This window comes from Motacilla alba, chromosome 3, assembly GCF_015832195.1.
Source record: "Motacilla alba alba isolate MOTALB_02 chromosome 3, Motacilla_alba_V1.0_pri, whole genome shotgun sequence".
In the NCBI taxonomy this organism is placed as follows: Eukaryota; Metazoa; Chordata; class Aves; order Passeriformes; family Motacillidae; genus Motacilla; species Motacilla alba.
Window position 1 is genome coordinate 108,018,706 of NC_052018.1, and position 21,494 is coordinate 108,040,199.

At 40.9% G+C, this 21,494-nt stretch overlaps 1 protein-coding gene across 2 annotated transcripts in view; it reads right to left on the minus strand.

Annotated features, from left to right (window-relative positions):
• Nucleotides 1-665: 665 nt before the first annotated feature.
• SPTLC3 (serine palmitoyltransferase long chain base subunit 3) overlaps nt 666-21,494 on the minus strand; it is an 83,627-nt gene continuing 62,798 nt past the window's right edge. Inside the window, exons 8-12 of one of the 2 annotated variants that reach the window (XM_038132327.1) lie at nt 19,972-20,191; nt 17,711-17,837; nt 5,907-6,042; nt 4,801-4,930; nt 666-2,460 (exon numbers count right to left, since the gene is read on the minus strand). In XM_038132327.1, the coding sequence (XP_037988255.1) occupies nt 2,347-2,460; nt 4,801-4,930; nt 5,907-6,042; nt 17,711-17,837; nt 19,972-20,191 (727 nt within the window). In that variant the 3' untranslated portion in view covers nt 666-2,346. The remainder of the gene's footprint in view (nt 2,461-4,800; nt 4,931-5,906; nt 6,043-17,710; nt 17,838-19,971; nt 20,192-21,494) is intronic. The other variant, XM_038132328.1, reaches the window with a different exon arrangement.

The window sequence follows — 21,494 nt, forward strand, 5'->3', positions numbered from 1 at the left end:
GAGCACATAATAAATCAAATGACAGTCTCTAAAAAATAGCTGTCCTGTCTCCTTAATATGAGTGAGAGTAATGTTCTGAGGGCAGGAAGAATTCGGCTTTAGGCTGAAAACATTCCCCTATTGGGGTGCAGAAAGTGATCACTCTGTAGTTTAATCAATCTCAGGCCTCTCTTTGAGGGAAATAGTGTATTGCCTGCAACAGTACATGTAATAATGTTTGCTGAAATATAAACTGTGGCTGTATACCCCAAAATGGAAGGTCAGAAGTCAACTGAGGACCTGGCTGCAGAAGTTCAGCAATAGAGATCAAAAAGCAATATATCAAATCCAGTCCTTTTCCCCAAGGAACAGGTTGCAGAAATTTCTCAGCCCATCTCCTTTCCCAGTAAGTGCACTCACCCTGCATGTAACAAAGCTGTGCACCACAAACTGCCAGGTTACTCAAAGATGAAGTTTCCTAATTTCTCCTTGTCCTGTGCTCGAGGATTTAAATATGTACACAGTGAGTTTGCTCTTATGCACAAACACAGCTCCCCTGAACCTCTGCAATGCTTTTCAAGTCCATCTGCCACAGTGAAGAATCACATGACACACCACTTTGTCCTCCCCCAGCCCTTGACGAAGATTTCCTAAAGCCGACATTTGGGATTACGGAATGCGTTGTAATCAATTCTTAAAGTTATAGCACCACTCTGGATTTTTATTAACTTGCACAACAACAACAACAAAAATCCAACAAAAAATGGGCCCTCATAATCAGTCAGCCTTGTTATATCCTTGTTATAACAAGCAGGGAGTAATATAGTGTAATTGGTCCTCCACAATTTAATTGTTCTGTTCTTAAATCTAATATTGCAGCTGTGGGTTAAGTTTACACCGCAGCTTTCAAGAGAACATGAAAGTGTGGTACATCTGTGCAACAGAAAGCTAAACATCTCTCATCTGATGTGTTTACAATGACATTTGATAGCGTGGAATTGTTTGGAGTTCATTCTTAAAGCTGCAGAGCTGCTTTTCAATGCTGGGGAGGGGAAAAAAAAAAAGGAAAAAGCCTCCAATCTCCTTCCAGCAACTGAGCCCACACAACCCTGATGCTTGTGGCTGCTGGCATTGCAGGGAAGCTACTGGCTGGAACAATTCCTTCAGGTAGCCTTGAGCATTTGTCACTCAGGCAGTGGACAAGGGGACAAAGGCATCTTCCTCTTCAGAAGATACAATAATTATTTGAAAAACAAACAACTCAAAAAAAAAAACCCTGGACAGAACATGCATAAAACAGACGAAAATATTTCAAGAAATGTTATTTCATGGATGACTGTGGCATGTACAGAAATGGTGGAGTTTTCTGTTTAGCAGGTGGCAGAACTGCTTATGGTATCTTGAACTTCACATTCTGCATAACTAAAAGCTTCAGCATTATGTACTTGTTAGTGAATTTATGAGGCCCATAAGTAGTTCAAGAAACTTAGGAATGAGCCCATAAACGTCATCTGCAGTTTGTGAACTGCAAGTATCTGACTGTTTTGATCAAGGTTTTTATGGGAAAGTTAAATGTTTATTAAAATTATTTACTACTGCCCCACAGAAAGAGAGCAAGCCTGCTGAAGAACTTAGGTAGTGACGTGATAGGCTGTAGGTCAAATGAGTTGGCAGAAAAGCATTTCTGTTTATGTTTAAGCCCAAATTTTTGTACAATTCAAAGTTTAGAACGCATTTAAGTGACCAAGAATAGGTCTGGGGAGAGGAGGAATTTTCCCTTTCCCATAACCTGCTGTCAGAAATACATGATCTCATCAGGCTACTTTTCTTGTTCTCAGCATTAGCCTTTTTCTAACACTTTCTTTCCTTGGAGAAATGCATGATAGTGCAACTTAGTTTAAGAAGTCACTTTCTGCTCATTCCTTTGTAGCAGTCCACACCAGCGTGTCGATTTATGCTCTTTTAACAGATCAGTCTCACTGATCAAGCTCAGCTATATTACACTGGAATCTATTAACTTTTTAAACTTTATTATTTCATTCACAATTAAAACTATCTGAAGCCTCTTCATAAAAAAGGGCCATACCAAAAGCTGTATTAGCAACTGGATCAATGGATGCATTCATTCTGCATCAAAAATACCTTAAGAAGGACAGATCTCCTGGGGAGGCAAATCTGTACCAATATTTCAGTCTCTTGGATACAGAAGTTTGGTACAACGTGATGCAACACCTGAGCTTCCCCTCCTTTCAATGAACTGAGAAATAAAAATTGTCCTTAGAAGGGAAGAAATGCATTTGTATTGTCTAGTTTTCAGGTTTTCCGCCCTTTCATAGCATCATAATGTTCTTTTCATGGGTGGAAAACTTAATCTTCAAGTTCAAGCCTAGATTCTTCATACAGTTCAGGATGAGATGACTTGGAATACCGGGAATATTTCAGATGTAGAAAGTCACCCAATTCATCCAGAGCATTCAAAACCTGTAAGACCATGATACTTTGTTAAGTCTATTGGAAAAGAAATTAACTTCTACTAAGTTTTACTTTATTGCAGAACAAGAAGATTATAAAAAAAAATCAATTAAAGTTTAAAGGACAAATGGGCAAACTTTGCATTCAGTCTACAACAGTGAACATCAGAGCAGTTGTAGATGTACAACATCATCTACGAGAAAGGAATTTACTCCTTCAGTAGGCTAGGGTTTATTAGTAAGTATATTAATTGAGCACAGATGAAAAAAATTACTTTTCTCAAAAGCACAGAGAGGTAATAACCAAGATAAAAAGTTATCTTTGCATGTGCAACAGAAATGTGTGAGGCTATACTTCAATATTCCTCTGTAGCTCCCAAAGCCTGGACTTGCCAATGCATTTTCTTAGGTAGTACTCAGCTCACAGTGCTGAGCAGAGTCAGCATAAATAGTCTGAATAGTTTAAGATCATTTTAGTGAGTGTCTTTATTTTCTACATCACAGGGACAAATTTTTGTTCATTAATACTGTAATGCAATTTGCTGAGCAGTGTCCCCAGCTCTCAGTGGATTCAAAAAGTAGCTGAGGAAATCTGTACCATAGGGAAGCAGCTCAGTGTTTTGCAGCATCTGACCCCCATTCAAGAGCAGCCAACATTTTGGCATCAAAGAAGGAAACAGCAACTTTGATTTTAAGCCCGTTTCTATTAAGCCACTAAAACAAGCTCACAAACAAAAAGTAATTTAGAACAAAAAGAAGTAATTTAGAAATGATTTATGCAGAAAGATAGCTTCCAGGTCATTAAGGAAGTTATTCTTGGGAGCTTGCCCTTGCATGGATCTTTTCTCTTTAGTTACAGGCCGGGATACAAAAGGGAAATTTTTTCATTGTGCTTGTTACCTGTTGTTACCCTGGGTTTAGGCACAGTCACAAAGTGTTTTGTCCTAAAATCTTTCTTTCTGCAAGTAATTAAACTCAGGGCATTTCCATCCCCCCATGCTGTAAGAGAGCCACAAGTACTGTGGCAAAAGCACAGCATGTTCAGTGAGGACTGGGGAGTGTCAGACCTCCCCTGGAAGCAGCAAGGTGCAGGCAGCAGGAAGCGAAGGCACAATGGTGGCCCAAAAATGAGGCGGGCTTGACATTTGGGGGTGGGGAGAAAGGAAGAAAATCAAAGCAGCAACCTCAAGAGATAACTCTTCAGATCAACTTCATTGCCTGTTACCAGTTACATATGCCAAAATCTTCACAGTCAAACAGCAAAAGCTGGTGAGGGGCAACAAAAGAACGTAGCTATGCTCTGTTCTATGAAATACTGCCTTGGTATTGTACCTTGTTAATAACTACTGAACCTTCAAAAGCAGCAGGAATTTTGCACTGCACACATGCAAAGCAGGTTTTTGATGTTGTTTTAAGCTACCTACACTGGTATGGGAGCTGCTCAGCAGGGCAGGGCTCCAGCCCCCACATCCACGTGTATCTCAGGATGCACAAGGAGATTCAGGAGCTCTCTGCAGGCCCTAGTGTGTGTCTGCATGAACCAGTGGCACATTTAACCCAAACGCCTTCCCATGTCGAAGGATTTTTTGCTTTGACCATCAACACTCGTGCAAAGAGAGGAAAAGCAAAGCCTGAAATTTATTGTTAAGCCTCTTTGTTTCATGCCTCTAAGTTGGCTTATTCTGAGACTGAAAGAACGTATCTCAAGCCAGGCCAAAAACACCTTCGGCAAAAAAAGGAAATGAAAAATTTCAAAGAGTTTATTTTAAGCATATTTCCATGTTGGAACGGAGGTTTATGATGGAAGTCTCAACACACTCTTAATAGTATTTCTGATATCAGAGAAAGATACAGAACTGAGACTTTCCAGACAGCACCAATTAAACTTGATTAGGTTCAAACAGTTCCAAAACTGTTTGCAATTTCCACCTGTACCCCCAAGGCTGTCCCATATACTTCTGCAGTTCAAGAAACACATGGAAATATGGAATGGAACTGTGGGTATGGAAAACTTGATTTTCAATTATTTCCATACAGTTTCAGGTTTCCTACTCTGATAGTTTTGACGTAGCATTTAACTTTTGTCTTGCTGTGCTCCTCATGTAGGTTTTTATTAATGATGACAGATTTGGTCACTATTAGAAATAGAAGAACATAAGAAGTTAACTCTCTCATAATTTATTTTAGAAAATAAAATGTCTAAGGCTCAAATGCCTTTAAAGATCGAGTGCCAAGGCCACAAAAACAAACGTAAAAATGAATTATTGAGATTCAAAGTAACAGAGGCACAGCTCCTCCCAGCCTCCTTTGCACCTGAAGTTAATTTGGGCAGGACATCTGCTGCACTTACCGTGTCTAACATCTCCCGTGTGTGTGCAGCTGACACGCAAAACCGAGCCCTGGATTCTGTGATAGGAGTAGCTGGAAACCCAACCACCACCACCCCGATGTTTTTTTCTAACATGCGTCTTGCAAAAGCCCTAAGTAGAGAAAAAGCAGAAGGAGAAAAATCAAAAATAAATTGTCCCCAATAACCTAAACAGAAAACATTCACATATAACGCAACAATAGGTAAAATCTTGTTTTCAGTTGATTGAATATTGCCACTGATTTCCGTAAAAGCCAGAATTTTACCAGCAGGACTGAGATTCTTTGCTGCTCAGCAGCTCATGAAGCCAAGTGGGTGTGAAATACTAGAAATGTGATGGCACAGAGGGCTCTGCAGGCAGACATGATTCATTTTTTTTCAATTAAAATCTCTGAGTACAAATCAAACCATGTGGGCATTCACAGTCCCAAACGATGGAAGAGGCTGGGCTTGTGGAAGGTATAAATTCTTGGTTCCTGAACACCAATAGGAATAAACCTAAAAGCTGTGTGATGGTTTATTTGCTCTCACAACTGATCTGCTAGATAGGAAGGCTTGTGTGGCATGGATGAGACCTAAAGCCCACAGCCACGCAAATCTTTCCTACAGCTCAACACTTCTATTATGCTACTACTGACTTCTGGTCTCTGGGTCCAAGTCAGTGCACAAGTGCTGCTTGAGATGAACTGAATGGTAAAATTTGTAAAGGCCATTCAAAGATCAGATGGGGGAAAAAAAAAGCATTCTTCTAAACCAGTTTATACATCAAAGGCAACGTGTCTCCTTTAATAATTACAAATTCAAAACCAAAAAAAAAATCAAATCCAAAATGTTATCAAAAGTATTATTCCAGGCCATGTTAAAAAAAGGAAAAGATAAAAATTTTAAAATTCTGACATCTGGAACAACTCAAAATTAAACCCTGGGGCAAAAAGCAAACAGAACTAAATCACGAATTCAAACTACAGTGTATATGTTTCTCCTGGGAAGCACCTACCACAGAGAACATTATCTTCTGCAGTGTGTACCAAATAACCCACAAACCTGAATAGTGCTTGTTTTGCCAGCAAGGCTTTTTCAGTACTTACCCTATCTTACCAGGCATGTAAAGGAGCAAGGGAACAACAGGAGAATCATCATTGCCATAAATGATGAAGCCCATTTCATGCAGTTTTCGTCTGAAGTACCTTGTGTTTTTCTCCAGCTGACGCACTCTTTGGAGCCCTGAAACGAGCCAGTCAGGAGAAAAGTCAGTGCAAAGATCATAACTGGAGTTCAGTCATGGCAAGGATCAGGGCTGGGGAGTAGCAGTTTGGCTCAAATGTAAATGTTGCTTTTTGATTGAGAGGAAAAACATGGAATGAGCTAAATGCAACTACATTGATTATCATGGCATTGTAGGATGGATGGCTGATACTCCTGTACTTGTAAGGTGCCCTCCCATGGACAGAAACAGTCCCTGTCTGGGGATAGACATGTGGACAATTCCCTGGACTTTGTTGTGCTAAATAAAGCCTGCTAGATGACACACACCTACAGAGAAGTAGTGCAGACAGGACATGGAAATAGAGTATTTTCTTTCTCAACATAACTGACTATTATCTCTGCATTATTCCTGGCCTCATTTAGTCATGGATCCACAGGTGGGACCCCAGCAAAACTGACAGGAGAGTTGAAAACAATTCTTTTTAATAAAGGAAAAAGACAAAAAACAACAGAGAAAAATTCGCTTGAAAAGACATTTCAGCCATTTCCTTTGCAGTGCTACAAAGGAGGTGGTTTCTGACAAGTGCAATTGCTTTCCAACCCATCGCATAAAGAGGCAAGAACCACGCTCTACATTACTGCAGTAGGAGATCTGTCCTTTCACCATTCCACCTGCATCATCTCTAATCAGTGAGCTGATCTTTGTGCTGCTTTTGCACTGCTGTGAGGTGCTGACAGGCACGGTGCCACCTCCTCCATACCCACATGGCTGCCCAGTGCCAGCTCAAGGTCACACAGTCAAATCCAGCCAGCTCTGTCATCTGCCTGACCTTGCCAGAAGCAAAACTGCCAAGCCACCGTTAAGCAGATGGAGTCTCCAAACCCAATCTCCTTCAGTAGCTTGAGTCTGCCCAGCAGAGGTGGTGAGAATGTGTGGTAAGACTGGGAGTTAGCAGGACACAGTTACACTCTTGACTTTCATTTTCCTGCTGTTCATCAGCCCCTACTTTCAATATCATTTACACCAGGCACGAACAGTGAAACCCCCAACACAACTCATTTCCTCTTTTCCCTTTACTTTTCCCTTTGCCTTTGCACAAACATTATGTTTTCACTCTCCATTTACGTTTTCATTTCACTTTACATTTTGTTAGCTTAATTCTTCATTTACCACTTTCTGCTATCACCATTCTCTGACTGGATGCTCGCTTCCTAATTCCCCATCTTGCTCTGTGTAATCACAGCGGCCACTAAGGCATTTGCAGCAGCTACATGCTACCTTGGGCAGATTTGTCCTCAGACCACATTCTGCTCTCACCATCTGCTCTGGCTTTTCTTCCTTTTCCCTCTTGGCTGAAGTGGGGATCAGCACACCTACATGACCCTCTTCTACATTAATATTTCTGAACATGTGTAGGTTTGAACAAGATCTACTGCTTCATTTGTTCTGTATCCTCCAGGGTCGAGGTTCTGCCAGTGTTCTGGCTGGGAAATTTATAGGGAAACTGGGACTTGCTTCACAGTGTTTGGTGTTTTGCTTGAACAAATTAAAAGATCTCATAAAAACAGTGCATTTGTAACTTTATGCACAAAACTGCCCACGCAGACAACCTGTTACTTACAGTCTCAGTCATTCAGTTTAAAGCACTCAGTGGAAGAGATCTGCTGGGTTAGAAAAGGCCACAAATAGTTTAACTATCTCTCTAAGGCTGCTAAAGCAAAAACAGCTGTGCCAGAGCAAGGAAAACAAATGAAACACAAAAGCATCCTACTACAAAGCTTTCCAGTCACTAATAAAAACAATAGTCTGTGGTATTTCCAAAAATATTTTTGGTGTAGTAGATCTCAAAGAAACAGGAGGAAGTATTGAGGAGGAGGAGAAGGCCAGGGGAGATGATGGTAAGGACAGGGAGTTAGAGAACTACAGAATAATGTGGTTGAAGTCTACAGAGAAAATTTTTCCCTTGTTAGAAATTGTTAAGATGTTATTAGCACCTCCTCAATGTCCAAGTTATGAGGAGGAGGGTGGGGGAGTAACCTGAACTCAGCGCTCGAAGCCACTGCTGTTTCTTGCTATCTTAGCAGCCCCTGAGCTAGTTTCCAAACTCTCAGTTGGAAAGCATTTGAAACTACTAGATTTTCAATTAGGGAAAGCTTTTCATAAATGCAGATGTTCTTGGCGAGTGCAGTTGAAGACTTGCTGCCTTCTCCTTTCTATTCATGTGTTTACCACAGAGCTGGAAACACAGTGTGAGCCACGCAGGATTCCAGGCTGCGCTGCTCGCTATTTATCAAACCATATGCGCAGGACCCTGAGCCGAACACTTTTGTCTCCACTTATTTTTGGTGCTGGGAATTTCGACTCCAGCTAAGGAAACTTTAGAGCTGAAAGAGGAGGTTCAGGCAACCCCCTAAAAGTCAAACGGCTCTTCCTTTTCTAATCTTCCTTTCCTGATTCTACATCCTCAAAGAGTTTGTGATGCGAGATTCCCCCCTTCCAAGGCTCCCTATGGAGCTCATTTCAAGCCAGCCAGTGCTGATGCAAAAGAGCCACTTGGATGCTTTAGCAATATCCCAGAATACTAATTTCATTTGCAGGGATGCATTGAAGAGCCAAACAAAAAGATCAGAGCACTCACATATATCTGGAGGGAAAAAAAGCACATTAGGAGACGATTGCTACACACACTGTATTTGTGGGTGGGTGGCTGGGAGGAACCTATTTCTTTACCAAATGTCAACACTTTCCTTTCTCATGTTAAGTTTTGTGGTCAAAGACCACAGACACCCATCATATATGCAGACTTCTTATATGCTGTCCCAATAAGAGCAATAAAGCCGTTAAAATTTGTAGCTGTATTTCAACACTCTTTTTCATTCTTTTATGGGACCTTCCAACATCAGATAAGGAGGCAGATCTGAGCAAAATGTTTATTTTTGTCTCACTGGCCTGATTTGCCCCCCACACTGCAGATTAAGAGTGATGAATTCAGTTTAGAACCAGGTCTTAATCCAAATTCACTGCAGGATGTTTAACTAAAAGCACCACATTTAGAAAACATTTTCTTTGATTCCTGAGGCTGGGATCTTGCATCCTTTAATATTTATTAGTAAAAATCTGTCAAGCAGACCCTTGAGCTAAAAGAATACAGCTGCATCTATGTAAGTGTAAGAATTTACCTGTATGGGACAAATTAGAGGATCAGGTCCCTAGACAGTAAATACGTGTTACAAAATTCTTACTTTGCAAAATCCTTGAGGATTTACAGTCTATGCAAAGAGCTTATAGCACAGCATGCAGCATATCCAGAGAGTTTTATTCCATGAAATATGTGAACCACAACACAGCATATGTTTGGAAAAAACCAGCCTGGACATGGAATACCAACACTCCTCTATTTAAAACTAAGCACACTAATGCTCCACAGTATTCAGCTAAGGCTGAGAACAACTTTATTAAGTGCTCTATATCTTCTTATTGGCTAAATTGAGAAGGGACAGAAGGAGAGAAAAGTGAACAATAAACAATTCCCAAATTTCACAAGTTATCTTCATGCTGCTAGGAACACACACAGGTGGTTTATGGGGATTTTTCTGAAATAAAAGATTAATTGCCAGGATGGCACGAGAAAAGCAGATTTACTGCATCAGCAATCCACCTTCTGATGGCAAATTTAGAGTTTTCATTTGGTTGCACCACCTTAAAAATATTTGGTTTACTGCAAAATTCTAAGGTGTCGGCAGTTCTGGGAAAAATGCTGATTATGTTTTTATGTGACATGCATCATTGCATACTGCTGGCTTTAGTTCTTTAATTTATACAGGCTTTTAGAAAGCTTTATAGCTCAAAGTCAATATGGTCTAGTTTTAAGAAAAATACAAAAAGAAGCCGAGAGAGAGATAAATAATAAAATGCAGTAGCTGATAATTTCTTTGAAGCAACAAACTCTTTCAGAGAGCCACTTGGAGTAACAGGCTTGGCAGAAGCTTTGTCACACATTTTCAGGGCACCTGACATCAGGAAGGCATTCTAGTCAGAATACAGTCACATATCTGGGGGCCTGATCTTAGGCTGGCTTTACCTGGCACAGCCCCACGCACTTCAATAGAACTCTGCTGTTCATGCCAGCTGAGACCTTATCCTGGCAGCAAAAGAGGCAGTAAAACTATCAGCTCTCTAAAACAAAACTTTGTTTTCCTCTTCCAGAGATGTCTGCTTTTGCCTCCTGCAAAATGCTCATAAGCAGAGAAGCTGCCGGCGTCCAATTCCTGCACAAACATTCCACCTTTGAATGGAATCAAAGGTGTCCTACCTTGGAAGTTGTGACTCAGTCTGTTGAAAAGAGAAATAAGCAACCTGTAGCCTTTCATATCAAGATCTCAGGTGTAGGAGGTGAAGGAGAGATATTTTTCCTGAACCCATGCCAGGAAAGCTAACCCCACACCGTACTGGTTTTTGGCAGGAGGTGGACAAATCCACCTGCTTTAATCTTCTCCAGCTGTTGTTTCATAGGGTCTTTCTAGATAATTAGTTACACAATTGAGCTTGTACAGTGTCAGTGCTCCTGGGATGGAGCACTCCACTCCCTGCCTTCCTCTCCTAACAACTAGATAGGAAAAAGCAATCTTCCATAGGCTGAAAAAAACCTGGAAAACAATAGCTCTTTCCCACTAAACTATTGCAGATGTACAGATTTCCTTTTTTTTTCCTCTGGCTCCATTATAAGAGTAACACACATGTAGCTCCATGTGCATTAAATCACGAATAGAATGCTATAAAAACCGGGGTGCCTAAAGGAAATATGTTCTTAGATAAAACAATTTTCCTAAAAAATAACTTTGCTACAAACTGGAGAGAAGTGAAGACATTTACTTGTACAATCTAACTAGAACTCTAGTAATTTCAACTTAATCCAGCTGCTAAATAATCCCTTAAGGACTCATTTTAACTGTGAACTGCTGTAAAACACTTCTCACAGAAGATTAATCAAGAGAAGAAAAACAGCAATTTCAAATGAAGCAGAAAGGAGAAAAAATGGTAAAAATTCTGTCATTTGTATTTGATTTCTCGAATGAGTCAGATCTGCCTACCCAGCACCTTATCTATGTTCAAATATACAGTGCAGGGCAGTGCTTGGCTGAGCCCTGTTTACCCCCAGCACAGGTGATTAATCCCAGGGTGGGTCTGTCCCCTTGCTGAGAAGCAGCCAGTGCACAACACCCTCCATCTGCATCCCATCAGGGGTTTCTGAGGTGCCAGGGATCCATCCAAACGCTGCTCGGATCGGCACCTCCCTGCTGCGCGCTCGGGAGGCTGAGAACAGCGCTGGATTCCTCCAGCAGCATCTGCAGCAGAGGGATTGTCCCTGCCTTCTGGCAAGAAGGACACCCTGGAGAGGGGACTGGGGCATCGGCATGGAGCTGCCTGCTGCTGTCCCTCTGGAAAGCACAGCTTTCACCGCTGGGGGACTGGCGACAGGTGACAGCCCGGTGTGACATTCCTCCTCTGCCTGCAGCTGATGCTTGTGTCAGGATACAGGGAACATCTATCCATGGGCAGAGACTACTAGAGGATTACAGCACTGGTTTAACTTCGAATATGAAATAACTTTGGATATGAAAAAAGTGACTGCAAATGAGGTAGAATTTGATTATTCCTCAGAGATGCAGCAAACTCTCTAGAGATTATTTGCTCTGCTTGTTTTACAGATTATTACTTGGTTTCAAATTTTGATTTACATTTCAGTTTTGACAGTTTGAGTATACAAATATTATAAATTAGGAGGTGATTTGCTGAATTTCCCTAAGCTTGATTTTTTTAAATGGATTTGGAAAAGACTAATAATGACTTAACTCAGGCACATCAGCCAGTTACTTTCCACTGTTGTTTGGAAAACTATATGCAAAGGTAAAAAATAAAAAGAAAATCACTTTCATCATATTTCCAAAATAGTAACTTTTAACTGATTAAAACAAACAAACAAAACCCAGCAAAGCTTCTGTTTCTCTCGACTATTGATTTTGTGATTTTCTAAGCTTTCATGGTAAAGACTTCTTGTGCCTACAGACAGTAATATTGTCATATCAACAGATTCCTTAGTCCAAAACTCCTAGTCCAAAACTCTTAGTCCAAAGCTCCTGCTTGTTCAGATCAGCTGACCCTCCACGGATACATCTGATGTCCTGGCAGGTAGATCACATGGCAGTGTCTGCACTAGAACAGCATGTCTCCTTCATTTGCAGCAAAGATGTCAGAATTTAGCTCTGTTCCATCATCCACTGCTGGGAGAATATCTGTGATGTTCACCTTAGACAAACAAAAAATTGTGGCAGCATATTGTCATCACTAATATCTTCACTGTTGTCATGACTGGGAGCCCTAGTCATGGAGCCAATGCTGTGCAAACAGGGAGTAAATGTGCTTAAGGGCTTGAAATGTAACCACATCCTTACTGGGAATATTAACTTTAAATTAAGCCAGGGTTCAAGCTTTCTTCTTGCTAAGGACCGAAGAGAAGCAATCCGTTCCAAATGAAGCAGCAAAATGAGAGTTTGATAAAGTCAGGCTTTATTTAGCATGACTGATTCTGCAAGCTGTTTTTAGCAGGTCCAAAGAGTCCACTGCTAAGTCACTTGCAGATTTAAAGCTCACAGCAATAGTATCATGATCAGTCCAGTCTGGCACAGATTCATTCTGCTGCGAAATGGATTGTTCCTCTTGGCTCCAGCTGCTCAAGTCCTGACACTGGGACTCATGGAGCCATATGGCAGATTGGCTCTGGGAACCAGTTTGGGTGTAGGCGAACCATTTTGTGGGAGGGTTGGTTATTTTTCAGCTACATCAGCGCCCTGATTCAGTTCATTGCATGGCTGCATGAACACTCACGCTGGCACAGGGAGAAGGGGCACGAGAAAGGGGATAGGCAGGGGGAGGAGAAACTGAGAACAAGGCTGCACTTCATTGCACCACTGTTGGTTTATGTCAGGTCACAGTGATGTGGAACTAAGGTTTCCGAATTTACAGAGCATCCTGACAGAGCAAAACTAATGTTTTCTAAAGACTGTTGAGGACAGGTAGCAGAGGAAGATGGAAACTGATTTTAAGGAGCTGGTCCTCCAGTTATACAAAAAATCTGAGGCTGATGGAAATATCGTCAAAAAGAACCTCTGAAAAACATTTTTTTTAATGTCAAACCAAAACAGAAAGCAGCATTCTGCCATTTCTCACAGCCTGAATGAGCTCAAATGCAAGAACTCAAGAGTTTGCTAAAAACACAAATGAAAACAAGTAGTTCCAAAAAGACAAACCAATCAGCACAAATAACATTTTAAAGAAACACAATCTAAATAACTTCAGGAATTATCTTTTAAACAAAATATCTTTTACTAGTAGATTCCAGAGGACAAGCTTTTAAATGTTTCAGCATCCCATAAAAACATAAAAAAATGCCCGCTTCTGTTGGTGAATTATTGTTTGCCATGCATTAAACAGAAAAAAAATGTTTCCTTTAAAAATGCTGCAATTTGCTTTTTACACCAGTATAATCTATTCTTAGTCATCAAAAAAAATTGCTTTGGACTTCCCAGCAGTTTTAACTCTGTCTGCCTAATGGTTCTATTTTATACCTATCAAATTTAAGTGTAAAAATATGCTTTCAGTATTCTCATGCAGAAAGTGGGGAGGAAGAAAAGGTCTGAGGTCACAGCTGGAGGGCTTGTGTTGCATGCAAGTAAGTGTACTTGCAAATTTGTGCAGGGTCCAAACACTCTGAGTCAACTCCAGTGTCATCATGGGATAAAACCACTAAGGCAGCTGCTGAGTTTCCTGAGGTATCTCCAGTGGTGTAATGAGAAAGCCACGAGGAAAACACATAAAGAATGTCTATATTATGAATTATAAAGAGTAAATGCCACGGGAACTTCTGCTTCCCATATTTCCTAATAAATGAGCAGAGACACATTTGAGATGAAAAGGCCGCAAAGGCTTAAGAGGGATAAAATTATTTCCTTTTTTTTTTAATAGACTACATGAGCTGAACTGCAGAACTTGCTGCCTTATGACATTACAAGAGGAAATACAGCTGCCAGAAGTTCATACACTTTTGAACAACTCTATTATAGGAACTATGAAAGTGTCTATGATGTTATGGTACTAAGAACAAATGTATTTTGTTCTACAAGACATCGATTTTCAGAGTTCTGTAAAACATGGCACTGAGAAAAACAGGACTTTTACTCCACGAAAAATCTGATTTCACATTTGCATATTTTGTAGTCAGTTTCTGATTCTTTGGACATAGTTGCTCAAGGAATACTAGTAATATTGACCTGAACCTGTTCCTCTTTCCCAATGCTGTGTATCAGTTTTGAGGGAGCTACTACCTTCTCCTAAATTAGCATTCCTCACCCTTCATTTTCTCAAGTCACCACAGAAAACATGGCAAAAGAAATGAAAATGTAATAGCTAGCTGGCTGTGGGCTCTGTAACATCCTCCCAGTGACATTATCATGACATTGATGTCTCACAACTATCACAAACATTGATGTGGGATAGACCCACATGTTTACACCTTTCAGCGTGGAACAGACACTGGCTGTGGGTAACTTCCAGCTGAAGAGTTTAGGTTTCACAGAATTACTCTGAAGCTGCTAACTTGCTCCTTCCTTGTGATGAAGCAGCACTCCTTGGCCCCTAAACATCTAATAATATCCTGCAGTCATGCATCCCCTATACTGATCCTATCCTGGAAATGCCCACCTTGATTCATTTTCCAAAAAACCATATTCTTACTAACTGAAAATAAAAGAGGAAAAAACGGAATCTATTGGATACACATCAGGATACACAGGAGTATCTGCACTTCTGGGCTCTGGCATTGCATCTGTGGTAGTCTTTTCTAAATGAGCTGCTTAACAAATTAGTGGAAAATAACCACCAAGAAATTCAAGGGATTGTAATAGTCTTATATCTGGGAAAATAAAGAAGACTAAAAAAAAAAAAAAGGATTTTTTTCTGAGTGGCAACTTAAATGTCCAAGTCAATCTTCCTTCTCTTTGTTGTCTATTAATCTGCCAAGGAGTCACAAAGTTCAGACATAAGAACATGCTGGGTTAACACATTTTTTGTCCCCTTATTTCATCCTCTTTCCAACAAGCACACTCTAATTCACACGGAACTTTTTAGCAAACCCTAATTTCATTACTTTCTAACACATTCCCAGTGATTTCTGCAAGGCTCACCCCCGACAGAAATTACCTCCGGAAGATAAGCCTTTGGTGGGTGGACACCTCCTTATAAAGGATTCCCCAAATTGTCCGGTGGGAAGAGAATGCCATTTGAAATAAATTGCAGAATAAACTCCTTCTATGGATCAGAGAGGCTTCCAGAGAACACATGGCCAACACTGCCCTGCAGCTACTTCGGTTTACTTGAAGCTTCTCTGCTCCACAGCTCGTGCTCTCAACAAGAACGACTCGCATGCAGAATTCACCACTTTCCATGACAGTGGACCAAAAGAACTCTACCAAGGTCATTGCCCTCAGAATGCAAAATATCTAAGGAGAGGCAGTGCTTTCTCCCTTCTTTCTGTTCCTTGCTCCTTTCTAAGCCACCACCTTCCTCTCTCCAATGCCAAAGCAACACACTGTATGTAGTGTGGTCCAGCACAGCTTTTTTTTCCCGTATTTTGGCTTGTGGGGTTTTTTTTTTGTAGTCCACAAGACAGCCTAATGAAGGGAGGCCCACATGAAAGAAAAACCAAAAGACTAAAATAATGAGTCTGGCTCAGAAGGACAAGAAATATTTTTACACATCACAGCCAGCTTGCTAGCCTTTGTGCAATGGTCTAAGTTGTGATATATGATTTATTCATTTGTTTTTCTACTCATTTGCATTTCGTATTACAAGACAGTTTAAAAAATTGACAGAACACTAATTTACTTCATAACAGATTTGCAGAAGGCTTAACAATCTCTTATTTTGTGCAGAAATCCAAACACTGTCTCATTAAACAACACTGCTTGTTGAAGAGAAAACTCTTAAGACTTAAGACAGACACGCACATCTTAAAAGACTCCATCTTGAACCCAGTTCTCCGGTTATCCTGCACTGAACTGCCTGCAGAATCACGCTAGCTGAGGAGCATTTTTAACAGGCTTTGAAGGCCGGGAAATGCTCTGCATGTTTGTGTTTTACAGGCGGCATCTGCGAGCGCCTGAGTCAGCGAGCGCCGGGCAGGCTCAGTGTCAGACCGCCCTCTCACGGCAAGGAGCCGCGCCCGCCGCCACAGCCCCAGGCCACGAGAAGGATGTCAGGGACCGTCTCTTATCCCCAACAGATGTAGGCATCAGCACATGCAACCGGGACCTTCCAAATTTCAAGCTGGAAGCAGTTTTTGTCCTCTGGCTTCTCTGCCACAATGATAAAAGCGTCGTTTTCTCATCGCCCGCGCATCGCGCTGGAGTTTTTGCTGCCTTTGGTCCTGGCACTCAGCAGAATTTGGCATTGGGATTGGATTCTCCATCCCTCCTTCTGTACTCTGGGTCTTGTAAATTCTGGCCTGATGAATGTCTTAATAGCCTTGTATCTGTCATGGCTTGAAACAGCCCTCTAGGGCACTGCAACAGAGCAGTGCACGGCAATATCTTACCTGCTCTCATCTACCCTTTATCTCTTCCATTCCCACCTTATCCCGGTCATATCTATCAGGGAGGATTAATACAGAATTAATTCTGTTAGTCACAGGCAAAGTAGGAGAAAATAGCACTGCAGGACCAGTATAAAAGGGATTGCAATTCAGAGCAGAATCTGTATCTTCAGCTGCACATTAAAGAACATCATGACTCTCAGGCATTCCTGAAAGAAAACTACACAAATTCAATCACTTTTTCTCCATGTTGGGATGTAAATCCTAGATTACCAAACACATATCAGCATTGCTTTGAAACAGTAACAGATAGGTATGTCACAATTGTTTTGTTGCTTGTTGTACAGAGAACACATTACACAGAGGATAAAACATCACACAGAGGATAAAGCATGTCACACAGAGGACTGGACAGCAGCTGCATCTGCAACTTCAAGAGATGAATAGAAATGCACCTAATTTTTCATAAGGACACCAAGCAGTCAATTCTTTTGGGACAAAATGTAGTACAAAATTAGGCTCAGGAAACCGTAGTTGATGCCTGAGTGAGGTAGGAATTATTATAGTCATCTCCTCATACTATTATTTAACATACAATACCTGTTCTGAAATGCTGCACCATGCTTGAGTTGCTTGCCATTTTGAAGGTTTACACTTACAAAGAAGCTAAACTGACAGCACCTAGCCCATAAATGAAGTCATATCCTTACGAAACCCACCAAAAAGTCAAACAGTATACTCCAAGGGAAATCTATGTATTTCAATTTGTTGCTGCAAAGCAGAATGGGCTGGCAACTACACAGCCAGAACTCCAAAATATTTCCATCCCTGCTGCATGTGGATGAGTATGGAAAAAAACCTCAGGGCTGAGAGTACTTAGAAGTATGATGATTTGGGCGTTAATTTTACAATAAGAAGGATTTCTTTTGCACAGCTGTTTGTGATACTTCTTTGCTGCTGGATGATGTTTTGCTTGTGCATGTACCCAGACAGACACTAGCAGCTGAAATAAAGAGAAGGAAGGAAGGAAGGAGGCTTACCTTGTGTTGTCCCATCCAGCCCCATGAGACATCTCATTGCCCTGATGATTTGCTCTGCCACGGGGGGACACATCGATGTGGCGTACACAGCACTATGAGAATGAGTTCGTAAAAAGTCCACAAGGTCCTTACACAAGCAAAACAAAGCATGAATGAGCTTTGAGCTGGCCAAACAGCAGATCTGCCTCTTAACTACTGCAGGAGTGGGAATGTGCAAAGGGAAGAGGACGTTTCACCAGCTACTGGATTGCATTCTTGACTGCCACTGTTAGGACACGGCCTGAAGAAACATCAGGCAGGTCCAAATGCTTTACCATATAAATGGGACAATTACAGCTGAAACAAAAGTCTGGAATAATGTTTACTTCTGTGCTCAGACTTATTCTAAAGGAGCCAAAATAATTTCAAGACCAATGAACGGCCGCACTTAAAATAACACTGCTCAGTTCCCCTCTGGTGATGAAACAAAGGCTATGTGACATCAGTGTAGGTCCTCTGCTACATGACCTAGCCTGGAAAAAACAACCTCACTGAGGTCTATCTTTGTCTATAAGCACATAAATTTTCACTCAAAATCAGTGTGGCAAGTACAGTCATGTCAGAGTTGGTATAATTGCTTTAACATTTCCTAAGAACACGATCTGTCCTCTTAGAAAAACCATTGATATGCTGTAGGCATGTCAAAACACCAGTAACTCTACTGAATTCAGACATGCAGAAGGAATTCAGATCTTACTAAGATCATAATTGTTATAACAACTTATATCTCCTAATGCAAAATATCAGAGCAACAGTTACCACACTAAAAGTTGAGTGCGTGCTAGTGAGAAAGGGATGAGGCCTGCTTGAAAATTGACTTTGATAAAAAAATATAATCAGAAAAGAAAATCCAGTGTGAATAACACAAATCACTACCAAAATACTGTATGAGTCTACGCAGTAACTCCAGAGCTGAGGATAAAGATTTACCTAATCTTACACAGGTTGTGCATGGCCATATTGCAATTGTACTTCTAAAGGTTTGGTTAAAAGCTCAGAAGGCTTCTGGGCTCCAGCTGATGCAGAATAAACAGCGCCACTGTGAGGTTTTGGCTACAGAAAGGAACATAAGTGGGTGAATGGGTGACCAGCCTTCCAAGGTGGAGAAGCCTGAGGCAATGCTTAGTGATACACATAGGCCTGAAAGAGTGACCTGTTTTCACTCAATAAAAACCCCAAAAACCTCCCAAAGGTTTGAGGATAAATTACATGGCACTACTTTTCACAGGTCTAATCTTTCTATACTTTCTAGCTACATTACTCACATTATTTTTGGTAAGAAATAAACATACAGATATAAACTCAGGAAGCCAAGGAAACAAAGAAAATTGATTCTTGGTATATTATGACACTTGGTTTTAAGATCTCCAGGGGCAAACCCAAAAAAGACAGTAAGAAATATACAGTTTATACTTTCTTATAGCTCTTTTATTCTACTGTAGGGCTACCCTTATTAATGTTATCCTGACAACAACCATATGGGCTGAATAAACAGGCTTCCCACTCATTCAGCAGACTGCTAAAAAAATACATTCAGCTGGGTATGAAAAGAGAAAATAATCAGCAGCCATTTGATCTCTCTGTCAAGCAACAAAACCAATGACATTTCACAATGGTGCTGATTATGCTTTCTCTTCTACACCCCCAGTTAAAGCAAGCTCAGCTCTACTTTTTGTTGACATCTGTTGTTGGCAAGAGATTGTTTTGTTAATGTATGCGGAGCAACTGAGGACACAGAATCTACTATTGCAAAAGGCCCCCAGTAACCTCTTTCTCCATTCTCCTAAAAAATGCAACTATGTCAATTCACAACTCTTTAGGAATTTTATTATCAGTGGATGAAACTGTGGTTTTCATCTCTCAATATTGCTTCACATACTGTTTACAAATGTGAAACAAAGTAATGAGCAATCCGCATGCAAATTAATGTAGGGAAGTATATTAGCCAACCACAACATGTCCAAACATTTCCAAGACAAACAACAATCATCAGAGTGGCACAGAATAATCCAACTCAAGCAAATTACATAACATGAACATGAGACGAAAATAAGAAAGTCTGACTGTTTGATGTGCATTTAGGATCCAAGCAAAAATGATGCTAACTTTAGAACAGTGCTCGTGTTAAACAGTCTGTTCAAAAAGATACTGAAAAATATCATACATCATTCAAAAGCAGTTCCCACACCCTTGATGTGAAATTGTTTATGATTTCCTCCTACCTTTTTGCCAGCTATGTATCCTCCAGCTGCGCCAAAGCTCTTTGTGAACGTTCCCATTAATACGTCAACATCATTGGGACTCATTCCGAAGTATTCCACAACTCCTCGGCCCGTTGCTCCCACTGCACCAATGCTGTGAGCTTCATCCAAGTAGAGGTATGCTTTGTATTTGTTCTTCAGGGAGACTATCTCTGGCAGGCGCACGATGGACCCTTCCATGCTGCCCATGGGGAGAATCAGGGGTGAGCAACAAACCCTCTACTCTTTCCCATACTGGCAGAAGATACGGCCATTAATTGCTTTAGCCCACCAAAGTTCATCTGGAATCTCAATTTTTACTTACAAGCCAAAAAAAACAACCTCGCAACCCATTCTCACTTGCAGGTGAGTACGAAACAGTTAAACAGTTTTAGAATTCAAACATTGAAAACCAGTCCAAAAGTCTTTGAATGTTTGTAAATTGTCAACATGTCAGAGGAGAGAAGGAAAGGTCTAAAGCAAGGTGGAGGTACTTAGCCTAAGCAGCACACTACTGTTCATCTCTACAAAACAAATATTACAGAGAACAGCTATAATTCAGTCTGGTCCCTGCTTACTTCATCGTCAGCTACTGTGGCAGTATTTGGGCATAACAGCTCTAGAGCAAATTCATCTGGTGCAGAGAAATTGGGTCCAACATACACTGGAGATGAGCCATGTGAAACCCACAGCTGGTGCCATAAACTCTAAACATTCCCAGTCTTCACAGAATCAGGGATTAAAACAGGCAGCTGAAATCCACTCTTGCCAATTTTTGCTTTGATATGAACTTTTTAGGAAATGTAGCCTGCTACCTAGTAATCAAAAGTAAAAAAAAAAAAAAAAATCCATTCCTTTTCTTTTTACTTTCTTACAGCCATGCAGAAAAATATAATATTTGGAACTGGCACAGGTTGCCCAGAGAAGCTGTGGATGCCCCAAACCTGGCAGTGTTCTAGGCTAGGTTGGATGTGGCTTTGAGCAACCTGGTTTAGTGGAAGATGACCCTGTCCTTGACAGGGGGGGTTGGAACAAGATGAGCTTTCAGGTCTCTTCCAACCCAGACCATTCCATGATTCTGTGATTAATGGTGTACTGAGATTTATAGAAATGGGAAGAGATGATCTTTTGCACTGTTGGTGGTCATGTCAGTAAATGGCAAGGCACAGAGGAGGTGTCCAGCAAAATGAAAGTGCAGGGAGATAAATAAGAAATGCTCTCTGATCCCATAAAGATGACACATGCAGAGTATTGCTGTGAAGACTTGTGTCTTGAAAACCTTTCTGAGATGACCACAGCTATGCTTTGATATGCTCAGATGCACTCGGTATTCATTTCATAATGAGTTAATTGTGTTCTCTTCCACTAACTCTAGTAAGCAGGTCTTTAAAGGCTAAAATGTTCTTATCAAACACAAACTCGGTGTGCTGTGGGCCAGGAAAACCAGGGCTCTGCAGCTAAGGCCCACAGCTAAGGTGTACCCACTTGCAAATGCAACGAGTTTC